Source organism: Pelobates fuscus, chromosome 8 (assembly GCF_036172605.1).
Source record: "Pelobates fuscus isolate aPelFus1 chromosome 8, aPelFus1.pri, whole genome shotgun sequence".
In the NCBI taxonomy this organism is placed as follows: domain Eukaryota; kingdom Metazoa; phylum Chordata; class Amphibia; order Anura; family Pelobatidae; genus Pelobates; species Pelobates fuscus.
This window is the reverse complement of record NC_086324.1, coordinates 158610819-158634131: the sequence shown is the minus strand read 5'-3', so window position 1 is coordinate 158634131 and position 23313 is coordinate 158610819. Positions and strand designations below refer to the sequence as shown.

Here is a 23313-nt window from a genome sequence, read left to right as displayed (position 1 = left end):
TTATTATTTTAATATTTTTTTAATCTTATTATTTTTTTTAGGTAACTATTTTTTTTCTTTCATTATTAATTGTATTATTTTTTTATGTTATTATTTTAATATTTATTTTCTTATTATTATTTGTTTTATTATTAATATTTTTATTTTTTCGTCCCCCCTCCCTGCTTGTTAGCTGGCCAGGGAGGGGGGCTCTCACTCCCTGGTGGTCCAGTGGATGGGCTGTAGGAGGGGGGCTGTCAGGAAGCTGTAACTTACCTTCACCGCAGCTCCCTTCTCTCTCCTCCGTCTGTGCAGCTCCCAGGTCAGCTCCCTCTGCAACTCTCGCGGCCGCGCGGAGCGTTGCCACGGTAACCCGTGGCAACGCTCTGACCCCGCGGCTCTCGCGAGAGTTGCAGAGGAAGCTGACCTGGGAGCTGCACGGACGGAGGAGAGAGAAGGGAGCTGACAGGAGCTGCGGTGAAGGTAAGTTACAGCTTCCTGACAGCCCCCGGTCCTTGTCTGTATTATGGCAATGTAAATTGCCATAATACAGACAACTGACTCGAGTATAAGACGAGTGAGTGTTTTTCAGCACAAAAAATGTGCTGAAAAACTCGTCTTATACTCGAGTATATACGGTAGGTATTCTGGTCTTCATCCATGTACAGGAGATCTGTGAATAGGTTCTCCCTTTCTCTGTAACAATCTAAGAGCCACAAATACTTTCTATGAAAAATAAAACAGTAACCAAAGTTAAAATGTGTTTTGAAATGAAAACATGAGGCACGTGGCATTTAGTCTAACAGCATTTTCAAAGAGGATACATAGATTTGACATATACCGGTAATTTCAGTAGAAGCCGTAACCGACAGGCAAATGGCTTCTAGATTGGTTGTGAATCAGTCACAACAAATATGCCATGTGACTTCAAACACATAAAATAGTTTTCTTTCAAGTTTCCTTATGTTTTTAAGAAATAATATAAATATAGCCTCAACAGAGATGCAAATCTACCTCTATGGTTCTTTAAGAGCAGCACAAACTCGGAACAATATTTCAAAAGTTAAACAAAAATTGGGTGCACACAGTAAATTTAAAAATCAAAGAAGGCGGAGTCGAACCGCCGTGCTGATCGAACGCATCCATTACAGGGACCTATAAACCCTAGTTTGAGAGCTGAGACCCAGCTTCATCAGCCACTGAGACACGCAAGAGCCAGCAACTACAACATGGGTCGAAAGACCAAAAAACAGAAGCCGGATATGCCACGTGCAGGCCTGAATATCAGGGACTATCCTGCGGCAGGCACACAGTGCAGCTGGGCCCAAGATGGCCGCTTACCCCGAGGCCTACTCCGAGTTATCGGATGACTTCTCCCTTGCGGAAGTGGAGGACGACACCCCAGCACTACAACCTGCACCACCAAAACAGCCGAGCCCAGATGACTCGCCTGTCAGTACGGCAGTCTTAAAACTGTTCCTGGCGGACCTCCAGAGGAATATCCTCGAGGATGTGGCAAAACTCTGCACAGATCTGCAGAGCCTGACAAGCAGATTGGGAGTTGTGGAGTCGACCTCCGGCGACCATACTCATCGAATTGCATCACTGCAACAGGAGGTCAAGGGGCTACGACGGCAACAAGACACCTACGAGAGGCGCTTTGCGGCGATGGATGATATGAGACGCAACAATAACCTGAAAATTGAAGGTATCCCAAAGAAAGTTCCGACAGCAGAGCTGCCGCATGTCCTGCAGTGCCTCCTGGCAGCTTTACTGTCCTCGAGACAAGCCAAAACTGTGGAGCTGGATGAATATTTCAGAATCCCCAAATCGCCCAAAGCCCCGGCAGTGGTACCAGCAGCAGAGCTCCTCGCAGTTTTGGGCCTTCCGCAGAACTCTCTGAACTGCACAGGTGTGAACCGCACAGGACACCGTGCAGCCACAAAACCCACCCACGCTTGGAATCCAGATTCAGTGACTGAATTTACCCCGGGTCAAGCTGCAAAGGCCTCAACTGCATCTGTTACCACCTAAGCCCCAGGAGAGGTGGTAGTGTCCTTGCCTTGGCTCTATGTAGCATAACAAAAGATTTATCTTAATGGTTCTGTTTAAGTTGTGTTGTTCTATGCATTCCCCAGAAAAAACGCTCTGTATAACATATCTCAGCCGACTGGTCACCAGACCAAACCAATACCCTCCACCCGCCTCATTGCGGTTACAAAAAGCAGCGAAATATAGTGAGCCATAATGGGGCGTTAATTAATCAGTAAGGGTACATTCAAGCCCCAACTGAATTATGGCGAGTATTTATGTTCTCTGTCTATATAGCGAATGCCCTATATAAAATTCACGACATCTCATAGCTTCTCTTACTACTGATATATTTTATCTGATAGCATTGTAATTCAATTGTTCAATGGAAAAAAAATTTAATCCATTGCATGCTTTACCTCTCATACGAAATTATTACATGTCTCCACTTCAGTCTGTGTTCAATCCCTGTTTAATGCCTATATGCTTTGTACATCAATGGATTGTACAAAAATTAAGAATAAAAAAAAAATCTAAGAAAATGAAGATTGAAAATCAGAATAAATCCGAAGATAGCTAAATTTAATATTAAAGGAACACTATAAGGTCAGGAACACAAACATGTATTCCTGACCCTAGTGTTAAAACCACCAACAGCCTCTCATGCCTCCCTAAATACCGTAAAATCTTACCTTTATTCCAGTTTGCAGCTGCTGACTCTGATCTGCCTGCTAGGCTGACATCATCAGAAGTGATTCTCTGAGCCAAGCTTTCCCATAGGTTTGGCTGAGACTATCAGGGAGGCAGGTCAGGGGCAGAGCAAGCACAAGTCTAACACAGTCCTGGCCAATCAGCATCTCCTCGTGGAGATGCATTGAATCAATATATTTCTATGAGGAAAGTTCAGTGTCTGCATGCAGGGGGTGGAAACACTGAATGTCAGTCACACTGTGCAGCACTGTCCCAGGAAGCACCTCTAGCAGTCATCTGAGGAGTGGCCAGGCTGTAATGTAAACAGTGCATTGTCTCTGAAAAGACAGTGCTTACTGCAAAAAGCCTGAAGGGACTGATTATACTCACCAGAACAAATTCAATAAGCTGTACTTGTTCTGATGACTAGTGTCCCTTCAAAATTTCTAGGAAAAAAAAAGGTAAATTCATATTTAAAAATATATATTTTTACATTTTACTATGAGAAGACAAAATCAGCATGTTAACTAACAGGCACTTCATACTTTAAAATTTTCTAGAAAATAAAATATTATACAAAAGGAATGCTAAATGCAGGAGTGCCATAGGCATTGACTACCCAATTCAGACTGGGAAAATGGAAAAGGCCCAATGGGATAAAAAAAAAATATATATATATATATATATATATTTTTTTTTTTTTTTAAATTCAACCTTGGTGTGTATTGTGTAACAACAATAATTAAACTAATAAACTGTGCCATATTCATCTTAAAGAAACATAACTCAAACTTGAGAAACACTAGTTAAAGTTAAACGTTGAGTTTATAGGGGGATTCCCTAACATTCCACATCCTACCCCATGCAGACTGACCTGGGGAAGAGGGTACTTTATTTACTTGCATCGTCCCATTACTTACTTGGATTGCCAGAATAAAGTGCAGGAAGTGTTGTACAATCCTCCATAGAAACCGGTGCTTACCTTTCTAAGTCCACCCGCGGGAGGCAGCTGTAAACTGTGTTCATGTTCCAGGCATCCGCTGCTTCCCAACCGTTAGACAGCATTCTCTCCATCTGCAAAGAAAGCAGCTTGAAAGATCACATAGCACGGATACAGGGGCCAAGCTGTAATGAGATGTGAGGCTTTGGCACCAAAACAATGGAATTGCACTTATCTATTTTTTCTACACAACTACTTCTACAAAGAAACAAAACAAACAGACAAAATATAGAAAATAAAACATAAGAACTACTGTGCTCAATAAACTACACAAATAACAAATGGTTATGAGGAAGCAGATAAATGAAAAAGAACTGAAGCAAGAGGAAGGGGGGACATGATAAAAAACCAAAGCATGATAGATAAGGATATAACAGTAGATTTAAACTATAGTAGTGGTGGGAGGCTGGTCAGACCACGTGACGGTTCATGGTGGAATGGGACCCGGCTGGGAACAGAGAAAGAACATGAGGATGTAGAGTCCAGTGAACAGAAGTAGGAAAAGAGGAAGAGAGCGAGAAAAACATGGAAGAGGAATCTGGAGTTTTTCAGGAACCAAAACAAAGGAGATAGGAGGCCAAAAGGGACTCACAGGAGGGAGGAAAGGCCAGAAACAAGAGGTGTGTGAGTCTGGCAGGTAAATAACATGGGGGGGGGGGGGGGGAGGAGGAGAAAATTTTGGCGACAAGGAAAAAGACAGAGAAGTTACAGAAGGGAACATGCTAGACACGTGAATGCAGTAAAAATCCTTGCACTGATCCTGGCTGCACTATTAGAAAGTAATCTGCTCTGAGATACGAGAAAGCGAAGTAACAAGTCATTCGATGCATTGTTTACAATGATAAACCTTTTGCAGTTCTTTTCGATCAATATTCATCCATGTCAGAAGGACTGGTGTAATATGTGGAATCACAAAAGAAGCAGGTTCAACTAGAGGTGAATGGGCCCCAGTTACACTGCACCAGGCTTACACATCCTTAGTGCGATTGGTAATTATTGTTTGACTTCAGGCTTGCTGATACCTTATCAAAACAATGCACTCTCCATGTATAGTGAATAAAAAAGGTCATCTTGCCTATTGATCGAGAATTTTGTACACAGTAAAGTGAACCAGAGAAGGTCATCCTAACGGATCAATGGGGAAAGTTACATATTCACATTAACAATTAATGTCAATTAATGTTGCTAGGTGTTCAAAGACGATACGGAAACACAAAAAAAACTGTGAACATCCCTGAACCAAATAGGAGTTCAAAAAGAATCCTGATCATTACATAATACTGCAGGAATCAGAGGAAAAAGTGGGAACTCTTGTGGTGTTCTAGAACTAAGTGCCGCCATTTTAAGTAATCTGTAGTGCGGAGCAGAGCTTAGTGCTCACACTAGTTTTCTCTTATGTTCACACTGCGATGTTATCAGCCACATTAGAACTTGCTGCCGACGGGGGAAGGGTTTGATGTCTGGTTGGGTAAGCACTAGTCTTCACTGACTATCACATTCGTGGCAGCGCTCAGGGTGGGAATACTAAAGGAATTACAGTTTTCCCTTAAAGGGACACTATAGTCACCAGAACAACTACACCTCCTGTAGCCACTCCTCAGACGGCATTAGTGGTGCTTCCTGGGGAAAGCATTGTTATTGGCTGAAATAATCCATTCTGATTACGTCAGCCAATGAGGCGGATCAGGGGTGGAGTCACCACTGGCAGACCCGTGTGGAACTGGAATTAAGGAGAGTTTTTACTATACTTCAGGGGGGTATGGGGAGCTAAATAGTGTTTTTAACACTAAAAGGTCAGGAATACAGGTTTGTGTTCAGGTACATGTGTTCAGGTCAGGAATACAGGTTTATGTAAGAATCACAGGGTCACTGAATGCAGTTTCTATGGTATTTCTCAAAGTTTTGTACAGCAATGTAACAAACTGAGGTTTAAACTAGAAAGCTACTATCGGTGCCATCCAAATTTGGATACAAATATGGATGCAGAGGGGGTTAGGCTCTGCGTGTAAGGCAATCCAAGTGCTCTAAAGAGGAAGCTAAAGACTATTGACTTAAAATATAACCAGGATTACATACATTTTCTTGGTTGCCATCCTTCATTTGACCTTAAGTGATTACAGTAAGCAGTCTTACCTGAGACTCCAGCGACTGGCAGGCTTCCACTCCAGTCAGGTGACACTGTCTTCTCTGAAGGTTCTCGATCATTATCTGCCCAAAACGGTCTCCCATGTTCACCTAACAAAACAGGAACAGAAGACAGTTCTGTAGCAGGATTGACTCTTTCAGGTAAAGGACAATAGAAGGTGCAGGGATTGTTCACTGCAGGTAATCGCCAAATATAATAACGCCCACCTGTTCGTAGTTGATAAACATGGCTGTCGGAAATGTGTCTGCTGCCCACTTCAATAAGCGCGAAGACTGCTCGGGTGTCATGTAGACCAAGACACATTCTGCAACTAGAACTGTAGGTAACCTGCAAAAAGATGACGATAAAGCAGGGAAACAGCGAGATTATTTGTATGCCTCTGACCGCCCAGGCGCAATGCAATCCTCATACCTCCAATATACAAGTCAAAATACTCCAGTTCATTGGCAGACTACACTCACCTGAAGCTGCACTCTCTTTAAACATGCTTTACTCCAATTATTAGCAAATAAATACACACGGTAAAAGCAACATATGGATGAAATGTTATTCTCAGTAAAGTACTACTGATGTGGATTAATTTAGAAATAAACAAATATGTTTAAATGTCTATCTGTTCCTGTCCAAATCTGAGATGATTAAATTGCGTATACGCAGAAGTAAGCTCACACTGACACATGGAGTTCAGGTTAAAAGCACTTCAGAAAATTTAATACAATCTGGTTGGAAAACAGTTGTGCAGATCTTTTTAAAAGCAAAATGACATCATCATTGAATATCAGATAATAACAAATAAACATCATTGATTGGATTAAACATTATGTGACTAACTTCGTGTCCACCCACCAATATTATTAATTGGCTCAGGGGTTTGAGTGACCAGCTAGGTGTCCTCCCACCGGGAGGTGGTATTGTTCTGGACAAGGGTGTGGACAGAAGGCTCAGGCGCCATCTTTCCCAGCATGAGGTTTACTCGGTGGAAAGGGGGGCTTGAGCGTCATTTTACACAGTCAGTGATATCAGGCCTCATGTCCAGGTGCAAGGTCTCTTATGAATAGAACATTTCATTACTACTGTGTTCTCGTGGCCTTCAAACTATACTATCTTACAAGTCCTAAGGAGTAGCCGGCAAGTCTTAAGGAGTAGCCAGCACCTCCTGGTACTTGTCCTTGTAGGAAACACGGTCTTTGTCTACTGTATTAATTGGGTTGAGAAGTTCAGTCACGTAAGGTAGTTTTAAAATGAACAAGTTAAGTCATGAGGACAAAATGGAGGATTTGAAGAAGTCAGGTTAGGAGGACAAAATGGAGGATTGTCACAATATAAGGTTAAAATGGAGTTAGTACAATAATTCAATACAAGTACAATAATAATTTTTAATAATTCCACATCAGTCCCCCCTATGAAATGTTAGATTCTAAGAGATAAAACTTTATTATGTTAGTATCAGAAGACGTGTTAACCCAAAGGCACAAAAATGACTGGAGTAACGGTTCTCAAAGTCTTCTTAGTTCTTCAGAGGGACATCATAAATAGACAAGCTTACATTACCATATGGACTTGTGTTATCTGGAATATAGGCACAAGTAGTCATGGTGACAGGTAAACGTTGTTGGTTGCAATAGGTATAATAAATGCAAATCAAAATATTATTATTATTATTAGCAGTGACGGTTGGGAAAATGGACTCAAACTTTCCTTTTACTGCAAAATCATCTGGTACCCCCCTTGGCACACCTATGGCATCAATATATATATATCAATCAAACTTTCCCTTTAGAGGGGTGCTCCTCTTTATGTTCTGAAGCATGAATGTGGTGTGTCAAGAGTACCTTGTCATGTATTATGTGTATGGACATAATAACCTTGGCTAGGGCGCATTTGCTTATGCATTGTAGTATTAAACCTGTCCCACGCTACATCAGCGTAGGTGGACTCGGATCATTTAGTCAATATTAATATCACCACAAACTCAGGATGGGCAAATAATCCTGAGGGAGCTTGGCGTTTGGATCTTTTTAGCTTCACGAGGTCTCCTTTTGGGGTCCTCGGCTTTCCATCGATGGCAGGTGGTCAGGCATTATTATGGCCATCAAACACCTACTTGCTGGTATCTTTTTATTTAACAAGTCATTTTTTCTTTAGAGTCAAAAGTGTGTCAAAATCAACAAATGTCACTTCTCATGTTGCAGAGAGAGTCTTGAATCTGGAACAATGAATCCACTGAGTGATCTCTGCAACTTTCACAATGCACTACTGGGTATATGGTCTTGGATGTCACATTGATGACCGGCTAGACTTCTGGCCATCCTGACAAAATGTCTATGATAACTAGTGCATATTTGACCCAGTAGCTCTTTGTCATCTGGATTCTTGAAAGGGATATTAAGAGTTAGCTAGGTGCTTAGGAGTATTTTAGAGATCAAAGAGTTCATGAGGGTCTTGGATAGGTATAAAGTTCCATGGGCTCACTGCCCAGTACATGTTTTTGGGTAAACAGAGCTTAAGAGCGTTGGAGTACAGCCCGTATTCAAGGGTTGCCCCTTTCTGTTTTTCCAGCTTTGTATTTCTTCAGGGTCAGTAGCTGCTTGTCATTCTTTCAGAAGCTTGAGATCTGTAGGTAGGATCTACATGGTGAGTATAGAAGTTTCTTTAGCGGACACCATTCTGTCCACTTCCCTTGGTGCACTTGTGGCTTGGTTGGCAGCTTTTAGTCAGCTGAGTGGTGCTTCTTATCTTCCAGATTGATCCAAAATAATGTGCTGCACCCAGGGCATGTCTTGAGTCAGTGTAGATATTGGCATGTCTTCCTTCAGGCATTTTGTATGCCACTGAGAAGGCTGTCAATTCAGCGTCTTGAGCAGATGTGAGTGAGGAAAGTGAAGGTGCTTGACGTACCTGATCTTCTGTAGCAACAGCAAATCCAGTATGGTACCTTTCCTCTTTATCCGCAAACAGAGTGGAGTCAGGATCTGGTAAAGCTACTGCATGCTCTGTTGAAAGGTGTCTTGTTTCTTCTTTCATCTGTTCAAAGCAACCATGAGGAGCAGTAGAAGAGGTTTCCTCACCTATTTCTGTGTGAGATTGGGGGGTATTTGTCTTTCTATTCACAGTTCTCTTGCTGACCCCCCTCTGTAGAGACCTGTAAATTGAATGTTCATGTTTTGTTCTAATGAGTCAGGTTCCTTTCATGAGATTTCTGGGGACTTAGTGTAGAAAAAACATGAGGGACAGCCACCTCCCTTACAGGTGTCTTACTTCCATGGGAATCTGGGTCAGGACCGCACTATTTCCTTGAGAGTGCCCAAAACAGTTCTTTCATGTCTGAATAATTTAAATTTTTCGTTAGTGTGGTATTCCCCCCTGGGAAGTGGCGGAAGAGTGGCCAGAGCAACTTTTCTTCAAAATATAATGTTGTCAGGTAGAGGCAGAGTCGTCTATGAGTGGAGGAAATTGGTAAGGAATAAGAAGGGAGGAAGCATATAAAGGATATAGATATGGTGGTGGGGAGATGGAAGAATGAGTAGTGGATAGAGTGAGAGGGAAGAAGGTGGAGTAGGAGGAGGAGAAGGCGGAGTAGGAGGAGGAGAAGGAGGAATAGAGGAGAAGTAGGGGGAGAGAGGAGAAGGTGGAGTAGAAGGAGAAAGTGGAGTAGAGGGAGGAGTAAGAGCAGGAAGAAGGAGTAGGAGGAGGAGAAGGTGGAGTAGAGGAAGGAGTAGGAGGAGAAAGTGGAGTAGAGGGAGGAGTAGGAAGAGGAGGGAGGAGTAAGAGCAGGAAGAAGGAGTAGGAGGAGGAGAAGGTGGAGTAGAGGAAGGAGTAGGAGGAGAAAGCGGAGTAGAGGGAGGAGTAGGAAGAGGAGGGAGGAGTAAGAGCAGGAAGAAGGAGTAGGAGGAGGAGAAGGTGGAGTAGAGGAAGGAGTAGGAGGAGAAAGTGGAGTAGAGGGAGGAGTAGGAAGAGGAGGGAGGAGTAAGAGCAGGAAGAAGGAGTAGGAGGAGGAGAAGGTGGAGTAGAGGAAGGAGTAGGAGGAGAAAGTGGAGTAGAGGGAGGAGTAGGAAGAGGAGGGAGGAGTAAGAGCAGGAAGAAGGAGTAGGAGGAGGAGAAGGTGGAGTAGAGGGAGGGGCAGTAGGGGAAAGTGGGGGACTGTAGATGAAGGGGAGGGATCGGTGGGAGGAATAAGCGGGGGTGGGCAGGTAAGGGAGCAGACAGGTGATGTAGCAATGGAGGATACATCAGAAATCAAGACTAGGTAGAAATGCAATGGAGGCTGCAAATAGCCCATGTACAACAACTATTAACTGGCCCTAAGCTTTCCCTAGAGAAAAATAATAAAAGGCTAACATGCTCATCTTGTCTCCACAAGCCTCGAACGTTTCACTCCCATGGGTGGCCCATGATGGCTTGCCCACCACTTCTCCACACGGGGCCTTGTGCCCGCGGAGACAGACGCTATCCCTAACTCTCGTTCTTAATTTAATAATTTATATCTAACATCTCAAAATGTAATTCCCACCTATATCACAAATATACGTTATCACAATTTTATGTCTCGTAAATGGGATAAAATTTATTCTACTCTTCACTGATAATGTATTTTTAAAACATACAAAATAGACAAATAACATTGCCTTCTGCAAAATAAATGGAAAAGATAATGGAGATTTTGTTAAGCTTATAAATGGCTATACATTAATTCACATTTCTTGTTCTCCAGTTTCTGGCTGTTAATGACAATGTACAATGTAATAGAGCAGCAGGGAATGCTAGCAGAATGCTTGGTTGCATAGGGAGAGGTATTAGCAGTAGGAAGAGGGAAGTGCAGAGTACTGGATACAGTACTGGAGACCATATCTTCAGAAGGATATGGATACCTTAGAGAGAGTTCAAAGAAGGGCTATTAAACTGGTTCATGGATTGCAGGGTAAAATTCACCAGGAAAGGTGAAAGGATCTTGACAGGTATAGCTTGGTGAAAAGATGATAAAAGCATTTTAAATACATAAAGGGAAACAACACAGTAAAAGTGGAGACTATATTTAAAAGAAGGAAAACTACCATAACAAGAGGGCATAGTCTCAAAAATAGAGGGACAAAGGTTTAAAAATGATATCAGGAAGCATTACATTACTGAGAGGGTAGTGGATACATGGAATAGCCTTCCAACTGTAGTGGTAGAGGTTAACTCAGTAGAAGTGTTTAAGCATGCGTGGGATAGGCATAAGGCTAAGCACTTGCTGCTAGTAACAGATCTAGAATTAATATACTATAATGCCCAAAGTCTCAATTCCTATGCATATGCAATAATAAAATATCTGGGCTTACAACAAAAATTATGTTAGTCAGTCTTTTAATCTGGAGGCAAACATTATCCAGTAAAAACATTTTGAAACCAATCCCTAATTGTATTACCATTTGTTCAAGAAATCTTGGTTTATTAGAACTTTCTTTTAGTAAATATTCTTTAAGATAACCCCTCTTCCATCATGTTACCAATTTTTTTTTTTTTTTTTTTTTTATAATCTAACGTAACAACTTTGCATATTCCCTCTATCCACATTGCATAGTATTGCAACAAATCACACTTGCCTTTACATTTTTAACTCGTCCAAATAATTCTCTATCCCTGCATCAGATTCACTTTCCTAACCTTCGTAATAAACACTGAGCTGTACTCCAACACGATCCTATCAACTTCAATTAAAATAACAAACTACACAATTAGAATATTTTCTAGCAAAAAATTCCATTGTTAAGTCTTAACAGCAGCCTCTGAATAATTTTACTGAACGCAGAACTGAAAAACCAGGAATGTCACCCCTCCCTCTCCCCCCTAGCCTCTCACAGAAGGCAAGGAGGGAGGGGTGAGGAGAGAGAGCCAGCATGAAGTTTTTTTAACCATGTCAGCGCTGGAAGGACAGTTACGTTACAATTATTGCAAGCAAAGAGACACAAAAACACAACATTTAATACTCTTCAGTGAAACTCAATACAAAACCCCCACCCTCTACCAGGGTAATGGCTAACACAAAATACAAAAACAATTATTATAATATACATACATTCTTAACCCTTTGTGATCTAGTTCTTCCTCAACCCTACCTTCCTGCTGAATAGCATTGTTACTCTGTACCAGTAAGCTTGCTTTCTTCTCTGTCAGTAATCTACCACATGAAGGCACAGCAATTTTACACACTTTAGCAATCTCTATCTTCAACTAGATCACACGCGCTAGCCAGCCCTTATTGGGCTTTTCTAACCCTGTTCCATTCCCCTCCTATACAGGCGTCCCAGATATAGGGGGAAAAGGTTTTAAACAGTGTCTACAATGGTGGACTGACACTCGAGAGGGGTGGGTCCCCCCCCAGTGCGTCTTCCCAAAACGTAGACTAGTCACTAATTGGAGGTGAGAAGTGTGTGACCAATCACTTCTCTCACAATAGAAATAGGAGAGGATAGAATAATAATATAGGAAGTATAGAAAAGGTAAAGAGTAAGGAAAAATCCTTAGGGACAGACACAGGAGTTCATGAGACTCCTAATTAAACAGACAAGACAACAATACAGTTGAAATACAGTGCATGCATCACAGTTCAAATGAAATCAACAGTAATCCCTTTCCTTTACTCGTGTGCTTACTCCAAAGTCACCTCCCTCAACCTCGTAGTGTCCCCGCTCGGAGAATGACTTTCATAAGTCTCACTACCAGCGGCCACGGAAAACAACTGACACCGGTCCGAGTTCCGTCAGCCTCCCTCTGCACAGCAGTCCACAAGAATGTGGCCACCTCTATCCTCACTCCCGTAGTGCCCCTATAAAACCCACTTATAAGTCTCACTACCACGTGATGCGGAAAACAAGCAATGCCTACTTGAATCCCCCCAGGAAACAGAGTCCCCTGCCACAAGACTAAGTCCCCTACCACAAATAAACAGAAAACTGGAATTCCACCAGCCCCAGCGCTCAGGGTTGTGGTTACCAAAAGAAAACTGGAATCCCCCCAGCCGAAGCTGAGGTTTACCAAAACTGGAATACCCCCCAGCCTCAGCACTCGGGGCAATGGTTACCAAACTTGGAATTCCACTAGCCCCAGTACTCGAAACTGTGGGTTACCACGTGCACAATGAGGCTAGCTGGGCTCTCAAAGTGTCACAAGAAGGATCACAGGAAATTATGAGTCTACACAAAATCCACAGTTCCAACAATCCCCTTTTTCCTTACAGCCACAGCCACGAGGCTCCTAAAAGAGGTAAACAGGCAAAGAAGACCCCCAGGAACGCATCCACAGGTCAACCCCCCTTTTTCCCTACAACCACAGCACCGTGGTTCCTAAAAGAGGTAAAACAGGCAACAGAAGACCCCCAGGAACGAATCCACAGGTCCACCCCCCTTTATCCCAAAAGGGGTAAAATACAAACAGATAGACAGACACACTGAAGACCCAGGCAAATCCCCTCAGGTCCACCCCCCTTTATCCCAAAAAGGGGAAAACAAGCAAGACAGAACCCCAGGCAAATCCCCTGCAGGTCCACCCCCCCTTTATCTCAAAATGGGGAAACAGGCAAACAATTCAAACACAATTCAAACACACCCAGGCAACAGATAGACTAAAATTGCAGGTAAACAAGTGAGTAACGAGACACCGGGCAAGATATTACCTGTCTTTGATGTCCTCCCGGGAAGCAGTCACAGACACGTGGACGGGTCAATCAAAGGGGCCGGAACATACCGGTGGCTCTGCAGAAGTCTCTACCGTGTACTTGGAGGTGATCAGTCTCCCTTCCTACCCCCAGGATTCCCCCGTCCAACAGCATCTTCCTTAGGACGGCTCACCGGCCAGACATAGCCCGATGCCCCACGTTGGATGCGCCAAATTGATGTGGATTAATTTAGAAATAAACAAATATGTTTAAATGTCTATCTGTTCCTGTCCAAATCTGAGATGATTAAATTGCGTATACGCAGAAGTAAGCTCACACTGACACATGGAGTTCAGGTTAAAAGCACTTCAGAAAATTTAATACAATCTGGTTGGAAAACAGTTGTGCAGATCTTTTTAAAAGCAAAATGACATCATCATTGAATATCAGATAATAACAAATAAACATCATTGATTGGATTAAACATTATGTGACTAACTTCGTGTCCACCCACCAATATTATTAATTGGCTCAGGGGTTTGAGTGACCAGCTAGGTGTCCTCCCACCGGGAGGTGGTATTGTTCTGGACAAGGGTGTGGACAGAAGGCTCAGGCGCCATCTTTCCCAGCATGAGGTTTACTCGGTGGAAAGGGGGGCTTGAGCGTCATTTTACACAGTCAGTGATATCAGGCCTCATGTCCAGGTGCAAGGTCTCTTATGAATAGAACATTTCATTACTACTGTGTTCTCGTGGCCTTCAAACTATACTATCTTACAAGTCCTAAGGAGTAGCCGGCAAGTCTTAAGGAGTAGCCAGCACCTCCTGGTACTTGTCCTTGTAGGAAACACGGTCTTTGTCTACTGTATTAATTGGGTTGAGAAGTTCAGTCACGTAAGGTAGTTTTAAAATGAACAAGTTAAGTCATGAGGACAAAATGGAGGATTTGAAGAAGTCAGGTTAGGAGGACAAAATGGAGGATTGTCACAATATAAGGTTAAAATGGAGTTAGTACAATAATTCAATACAAGTACAATAATAATTTTTAATAATTCCACATCACTACTCTGATAATTGGTGTGGATCCCTTGCAGCATCATTCTACCATCTGAAATATTACCACAAATTAGTTTAAAGCCGTAATCACACCAGAATCATTTTTTAAAGCGAATTTACGCCCGCCGTAAGGATGTGGCCATGTTAGAATTGCACTTCACCGCTTTTTAAAACACAAAACACTTCCTCCAACACTTTGAGACCCCTCCTTATCCACACTGAAAAATAAAAATGCAGAATTGAAATGTATAGATCATAGCTGTCAATTCTGCCCAAGCTGTATAGTGGTGAATGGCTGAGTGCTAGGTGGGCCTTAGCTCAGCACTCTCAGCCTATCACTGCTCTCCAGGTTGGTTGGCACTGATGGAGGTTACATTTCTCATCAATAAGGCTGAGGAGGGGACTTTTTCTAGGGGACATGTTGAATCTTGATTCTTGTCGAACTGCTCCTAAAAGGTCTGATAAAAAGGTCCAGGGCTTTGTGCTCTGATATTATTAGCAATATAACCACTGCACTAAACTGTTGTGGCTATGGTACCGTGTAGAGCATGATCCCTAAATTACAAATTGGACAAACACTGAATGCAATTATCCAATGATTAATTCAAAACAGACACCTTACTGTGTGTCCATACTGAATTTCTTCAACCTTTCTTCCATATCTTTCAGGTTTCTTAGATCTGCCCCGATGACTGAATAACGAGAAGAATCCAGACTATGAGCATCTAAGAAAAATGAAAAACATTAAAAATTAAATGGCTCACAGACACACAGATTAAATAACAGTCACCTTGTAATACTGCACATAAAGATAAGTGACCAGCAATTGTTAAAACATGTTTGACACTCAATAGAGTTTGAAAGAACCTGAGTAACTGGCATCGGCTAAACTATTGAGTAATCAGCAAAGTGAGATGGCAGGATTCTGACAAGGAAGAACAGATGTCAACTGGTTGGAATTCACATTTTAGGGCTAATTGAACCTTTATATCCCATATGCATGCCAACCAAGAACTCAGCAAGTAAAATGTTAAAGAGGCAGTCAATTTGAATAAAAACTGCAATTTCCTACAAATAATTTTTTTTCAATAAGAATGTAGAACTGGGGAGAAAGGAATTAATCACATGATAACCATGTACCAGATTGAGGGTGTTTTGGCTGGAATAAACAAAAAGCATTTGCAGTAAATAGGCCGCAATGCTTTTTTGAAGCCACATTCCAAAGTTGGATATGGGAGAACGCAAACAGGGGGGAGGGTGGGGGCCGGGGGGGGCAGCAGGTTGTAGAAGTGACTGGACAAAGTGCACACTCTTTACAGTTACTTGCACCTTTCACATTGATAACAGCGTTTACGACGTGTCAATTTAGGAAGATAAATAAAAATAAAATCTTGTGGTTTACAAGCAGTTATAAGTCCAGGTTATGAAATTATAGGTGAACAGCAGTTTGATAGTGAAGGAATTTCACAGAGGAAAGTATAAGCCAAAGCAGATATTTTAATGGCCACAATTAAACTTTATACAAATTTAAGTAATCTGATATAAACACATAAGATTTCTTAACACAGACATCAAACAAAATCGGTTGGATGAGCCAAAATATATGGTTAGGAAAGGTTAACCTGCATAGCACATTTCACGGTTCTCGCATTAACTTTTATCTGCTGATGTAGAATTTCAGTGTGCTACGGTGGTTATGGTAAGGAATGCCATGGTGCCCCAGTATAAGTAGTCCAAGCGTTTCACAATGAGCTGGCGCTGCACGGCTTCGTTCAGGAGAGCTAATTAAAGCTCCTAGCAGGAACCTCCAGCTCTCATACTGAAACAGGAGAGGCAGGAAGCGGCACACAGCTGACTCCAAGTAAGAAGTCAAACCATTTGCTAAATTTTGACTACTTACACTGGCGGGGGGGAAACCAGGGCACTCCTGGCACCATAACCACAACAGAATGCTATTATCATTATGGTGATCTGAGTGTTTTTTTTTTTTTTTTTTGATAATTCTTTATTTTTGTTGTGCAGGTAGGTACATGTCATTTACAAACGCCACAACAGCGTACTTATATAGTCATATACAGGTTTGACAATGGCATGAGTGCGTGCACATTTTTTTTTTTTTTTTTTTAAGTATTAACAAGCTTAATACAACATTTAACATTAGCGGAGAGTAAATGCGCAGTAGTTGAGTATGTGAGTGGGTTAGGTGTCCTTCGCAGGAGACTACTACCGTAAATTGAATGCTGGAGTATACACATCTGCCTGAGAGACAAGGCTGGAGGTTCAAGTGTAGAGAGACAGACATGAAAGATGTTAAACAAAATAAGCAGGCTAGGTGAGGTCTAATGCTTGGTTGCCGCTGGGTACGTAACTTTACGGTGACTGGGGATAGCCCTCATGATGCTAGGGACAAATGATGCTAGATAACAAGTTAACAAACCACGAGAAATTATGGTAACGCTATGTTTAACAACTGTTTAGTTAACAAAAGAAGAGAGACATTACGCGCTAAGTATGTGGATCCAGATTGCTATTTGGGCACACAAGAGATCATGCGCAGGCTTATAATTACATTAGTCTGATTAACATTAAAGCAAGAAAATCAAAAAATAAATAATAAAAAATAAAAAAAACACTACAATGGGTATGAATAATGCAGCGGTCTCGTGCGGTATTACTGCATGTGGGCTTGCAGGAGCATAGTCCGCCTCTGAGTAAGTTTGTTCCGATCAGCCAACGCCTGCTCTGGAGGTCTGGCTGGTGGGCCAAGGATCATGGCTCAGCCTGCCCAGTGAGGTAAGTCCCGGTAAGAGGATACCTTGATGGTAAGTCAGGTGGAGGGATGTGTGGCTTGGTTTCTGCTGTCGTCGATTGGTATCAGTCTGGAGGTTATGCTCCCCTCGCGCTGTCAGTAGCTCAGTGCTGGGCGCAGATACACCTGACGAGCAGCCTGTGTTCCCGGCTGGGATTTTTGTGGGTCTGCGTGGACGCTGGCTGCTGCCGATTCGAGGTGGTGATGTCGTGGTCGCGGTCAGCTTGGGTTTTACTCTCCGCCGTCCGCGTAGTCTGCCATAGTACGGTTTGTCCCTCTTAGGTCGACGCTGAGTCGCTGCCTTTTTGTTAGGCTGTCTGTGAGGCCGTGTCCCAGGATTTCTGCTAGTTTGAGGTGAGTGTTTGGAGGATTGTATTGGGCTGTGGAAGGTGCACGGTAGTGAGTGATCCAGTGCAGTGCCCAAGGGAGTCCCCTTCACGGTTGGCTGCCCGTGGCCCCTCTCACCTGCACTCTTGAGGGTTTTCTGACTTTTCTGTGCTCGGAGCTGCAGTTTCTCCCAGAACTGGGCAAACAGCTCATCAATGCGCCTATTAAGGTCAATGCTTCTGTCTAGACTCTGCTTTGGGGTTGCAGGCTGGAACCGCTGTCGTGGTGAATACTCAGCCACTATCTTGTGTGTGCCTCGTGTTTCGCTGGCCCTGGAGTTGCACTACTTCTTGGCTGTCTGTGTAGGTATGTCACTCCGGGCTCACAGCGAGGACCGGGATATCCCCCACCGGTCCAGGGGGGGCGGGGGGTAGGAGGTTAGAGGGTCGAGGTGCTGTAGCAGGCTGGCAGTGAGGAGAGCGGCCGTCTCTCCCTCTCCCGCTGTCTCACAGGCCTCGGTAGCCGCAGTGTGGGTATCCGGGTCGTCAGGCGAGTGATTTGGGTGTCGGAAGATATGTCCGGACGTCCCCCTTACGGCTATGCCTCACCCGAGCAAATTTACGCCAGGTAGTGGGGTATTAACCCCCAAAATCTTTGGTTCATGTCGGAGGACAGACCCGACACGTCCGCTCGGTCTGGATGCTAGGCTCCGCCCCCTCGTGATCTGAGTGTTGATCTAACTTTTCAAAATTTGCATTATGTTAAAGTATTTTATTTATAATACAGTCTAAAATAGGATGCCATTGTTACCTCATAGTTCAACTTTAAGAACCATTAAAAACTGGCCCCTGCCTTTTTAGCATTGACCACCCTATACAGTCATTAAAATATGATGGGAAGATACTATATTTAAAGGGATTATACAGTGGTAGGAATACAAATCTGTATTTCTAACACTAGTGAGCCCTCTGATCCCCTCTTCTTCGGAGCTGCTCTCCTCTCCAGCAGCTAAAAGGTAGAAAAAAAACCAAAAAAACATTAGTCATGTACCCGATTCCAGTGCTGATGTCTCTCGGCGCAGGGTCGGCATTCCGCCTCCTCCTATGAGTGACAGGTGGCTAATGTGCACGAACGCCAAGCGCCACAAGCACATTAGGCCTTTCCCATAGGAAATCATTGCTTTTCTATGGGGATCTCTGACACTGGAAGTCTTTATGCAGAGCATGAGGACATCCAGCAGTTAGGCGACCAAAAGTCCATTAGCTACCAGGAAGTGCCTCTAGTGGTTGCCTGATTGACAGTCACTTAAGGTAGTTTTATTGCAGTTTTTCTAAATTCTCCATATTGCAGGACTAAGTGGGACAGGGACACTGCACCCAGACCACTTCAATGAGATGAAGTGGTCAGGGTGACTATAGTGTCCCATTAAATAAAGGTGCTTTACCGGCTAGATTGTTATTAATACAATATGTCCTTGGTCCATAGGGGTGAAAAGAATATATATATATATATATATATATATATATTTATTTATTTTTTATTTGAGACTTGGCTGTAAAGACAAACATGATGTTCTGCCTTGACAGCATTAACCAAGCGTTCCAGCACGGTGGTGAATAATCTAGCGGGATGTGTTTCCCATGATGCACAGCCTGACGTTCGTGTTTATGGTTGAGTGTAGCCAAATAAATGAAGATTCTGTTCTATACTGAACAGGAACCCGGTTATTTTACAACATGAGAATTCAACGTGATTTTCACATTCAAGGCCAGTGTAGCGGAACTGAAATCATACCCGATTGAAAGATTATTTCCAGTTTGATTATTTTCACCTTAAATTTGGAATTCACATTGAATTCTCACTTTAGTAAATAACCCTGTAATTTTTTTTATTTTTTTTTCCTTTTAATTATAAAGAATTTCCCTTCTAAGATGTCTCCACTGGTTAATTTTGCATGGGACACTAAATAGTACTCTAGATTTTACGCTAATGATTGCTCTGGCTGCCAACGTACACTCACTGTTCTAAAGAGAGCTCGCCATGTTTACACAGAAGACACGAGCTGGGACAAGCTTGTGAGACACTCAACGCATTAACTTTTCATGAAATCTTTTGGTCCAGTAGACTCAGTCATTACATAATTACGAGTGCCACCTAGACCACCAACGATACAAATGTTTGCACTGTTTAGATCTAGATGTTCTTAGAAATGGTTCTTGGAGTGAATTTCACACTTACCTATTAAAAGCGACTCTGAGCCATGGGTTTCCATTATTGGCTTTGATAACGGAGGTTTGGACCTGTTGGTTATAAGTTTAAAATGTTACAACAAAATGTTTTATTTTTTGGCTTGGTTTTAACTCCCTTCTAACTGGCAATTCTCTGACCAGAAAACCGAGGATGGCAGGACTAGAGTATACGATTGGTATTAAGCTGACACTGTAGGCACTGTATCTGCTTCAGCTCGTTAAACTAGTTATAATGTCTGGAGTTCACGGTTACCATAATTTCATTCAGCATTAACCCCTTAACGCCGTTACGACGTACCATGCCGTCACGCTTTAAGTGGGCTTTAAAGCCGTTGCGGCGGCATGGTACATCGTAACGGCTTTAAGCCCCTGGAAAAGAGGTGTACTCACCTCCGCCGCAATCCTCTTCTGGGGGGCTGCCTGACAGCCCCCCTCTGGCAAATGAGGCCCCCGGGGGCCATGTGATCGCTCTCAAAGAGCGATCACATGGCCCCCTATAGCTGGCTATGGATCTGCCAGCAGGGGGACTGTCTAAAATATCAGACAGTCCCCCTGCTGGTGGGAAAGTAAAAATAAATAAATTAGACATGTGTAAAATTAAATTTTATATATATATATATATATATATATATATATATATATATATATATATATATATAAAATATATATACACATATTATATATATGTAACGTCATACAAAGTGTATTTTAATATTAATATAAGTATATATACAGGGAGTGCAGAATTATTAGGCAAATTAGTATTTTGACCACATCATCCTCTTTATGCATGTTGTCTTAATCCAAGCTGTATAGGCTCGAAAGCCTACTACCAATTAAGCATATTAGGTGATGTGCATCTCTGTAATGAGAAGGGGTGTGGTCTAATGACATCAACACCCTATATCAGGTGTGCATAATTATTAGGCAACTTCCTTTCCTTTGGCAAAATGGGTCAAAAGAAGGACTTGACAGGCTCAGAAAAGTCAAAAATAGTGAGATATCTTGCAGAGGGATGCAGCACTCTTAAAATTGCAAAGCTTCTGAAGCGTGATCATCGAACAATCAAGCGTTTCATTCAAAATAGTCAACAGGGTCGCAAGAAGCGTGTGGAAAAACCAAGGCGCAAAATAACTGCCCATGAACTGAGAAAAGTCAAGCGTGCAGCTGCCAAGATGCCACTTGCCACCAGTTTGGCCATATTTCAGAGCTGCAACATCACTGGAGTGCCCAAAAGCACAAGGTGTGCAATACTCAGAGACATGGCCATGGTAAGAAAGGCTGAAAGACGACCACCACTGAACAAGACACACAAGCTGAAACGTCAAGACTGGGCCAAGAAATATCTCAAGACTGATTTTTCTAAGGTTTTATGGACTGATGAAATGAGAGTGAGTCTTGATGGGCCAGATGGATGGGCCCGTGGCTGGATTGGTAAAGGGCAGAGAGCTCCAGTCCGACTCAGACGCCAGCAAAGTGGAGGTGGAGTGTTGGTTTGGGCTGGTATCATCAAAGATGAGCTTGTGGGGCCTTTTCGGGTTGAGGATGGAGTCAAGCTCAACTCCCAGTCCTACTGCCAGTTTCTGGAAGACACCTTCTTCAAGCAGTGATACAGGAAGAAGTCTGCATCCTTCAAGAAAAACATGATTTTCATGCAGGACAATGCTCCATCACACGCGTCCAAGTACTCCACAGCGTGGCTGGCAAGAAAGGGTATAAAAGAAGAAAATCTAATGACATGGCCTCCATGTTCACCTGATCTGAACCCCATTGAGAACCTGTGGTCCATCATCAAATGTGAGATTTACAAGGAGGGAAAACAGTACACCTCTCTGAACAGTGTCTGGGAGGCTGTGGTTGCTTCTGCACGCAATGTTGATGGTGAACAGATCAAAACACTGACAGAATCCATGGATGGCAGGCTTTTGAGTGTCCTTGCAAAGAAAGGTGGCTATATTGGTCACTGATTTGTTTTTGTTTTGTTTTTGAATGTCAGAAATGTATATTTGTGAATGTTGAGATGTTATATTGGTTTCACTGGTAAAAATAAATACGGTAATTGAAATGGGTATATATTTGTTTTTTGTTACGTTGCCTAATAATTATGCACAGTAATAGTCACCTGCACACACAGATATCCCCCTAAAATAGCTAAAACTAAAAACAAACTAAAAACTACTTCCAAAAATATTCAGCTTTGATATTAATGAGTTTTTTGGGTTCATTGAGAACATGGTTGTTGTTCAATAATAAAATTAATCCTCAAAAATACAACTTGCCTAATAATTCTGCACTCCCTGTATTAATATTAAAATACACTTAGAATGACGTTACATATATATAATATGTATATATAAATACGTATAATTAAAATAAATAAATAAATAAAATATTGAAACAAAATTTTATATAAATTATATATGCATATGTAATTTCATTCTAACTGTATTTTGTTATTAATATATATATATCAGTAACAAAATACACTTAGAATGACATTCTATATATATATAAAATACAAATAACCGCAAAAAAAATTATATATATATATATATATATATACATATAATTACATAAAAGATTACATTAGTATACACGTAGAATTTAAATACCTATAAATGCATATATATTAAAATTCTACGTGTATATTTAAATAATCTTTTAACGTAATTATGTGATTTCATTAATTAAAATTTGATTGACATGCCTGACAACACAGGGAGAAAGTGCAGAGAATTTAATTCGCAAGCACTATATTTGACCCTGTAACTCTCCAAGACACCATAAAACCTGTACATAGGGGGTACTATTTTACTCGGGAGACTTCGCTGAACTCAGATATTAGTGTTTCAAACTGGTAAATTGTATTACAACGATGATATTTTAAGTAAAAGTGACGTTTTTCGCATTTTTTTACAAGCGAACTGCACTTTTATGGTCTATATTATTGTTGTAATATGTTCTACTGTTTTAAAACACTAATATTTGTGTTTAGTGAAGTCTCCCGAGAATAACAGTACCCCCCATGTACAGGTTTTATGGTGTTTTGGAAAGTTAGAGAGTCACATATAAGGCTTGCATTTCATTTTTTTCACATGGAAATTTGCCAGATTGGTTATGTTGCCTTTGAGAGCGTATGGTAGCCCAGGAATGAGAATTACCCCCATGATGGCATACCATTTGCAAAAGTAGACAACCTGAGGTATTGCAAGTGGGGTATGTCCAGTCTTTCTTAGTAGCCACTTAGTCACAAACACTGGCCAAATATTTGTTTTTTGCTTTTTTCACACAAAAACAAATATGAACGCTTACTTTGGCCAGTGTTTGTGACTAAGTGGCTACTAAAAAAGACTAAACATACCCCACTTTCAATACCTTGGCTTGTCTACTTTTT

The 23313-nt window shown here is 41.9% G+C and overlaps 1 protein-coding gene across 1 annotated transcript in view; it reads right to left on the bottom strand.

Moving 5' to 3' along the window:
• Positions 1–23313, bottom strand: part of LCMT1 (leucine carboxyl methyltransferase 1) — a 43204-nt gene that overhangs the window by 2468 nt on the left and 17423 nt on the right. The window contains exons 5-9 of the mRNA XM_063428966.1: positions 19909–19970; positions 15157–15259; positions 6053–6173; positions 5834–5935; positions 3683–3774 (exon numbers count right to left, since the gene is read on the bottom strand). Of these exons, the coding sequence (XP_063285036.1) occupies positions 3683–3774; positions 5834–5935; positions 6053–6173; positions 15157–15259; positions 19909–19970 (480 nt within the window). The remainder of the gene's footprint in view (positions 1–3682; positions 3775–5833; positions 5936–6052; positions 6174–15156; positions 15260–19908; positions 19971–23313) is intronic.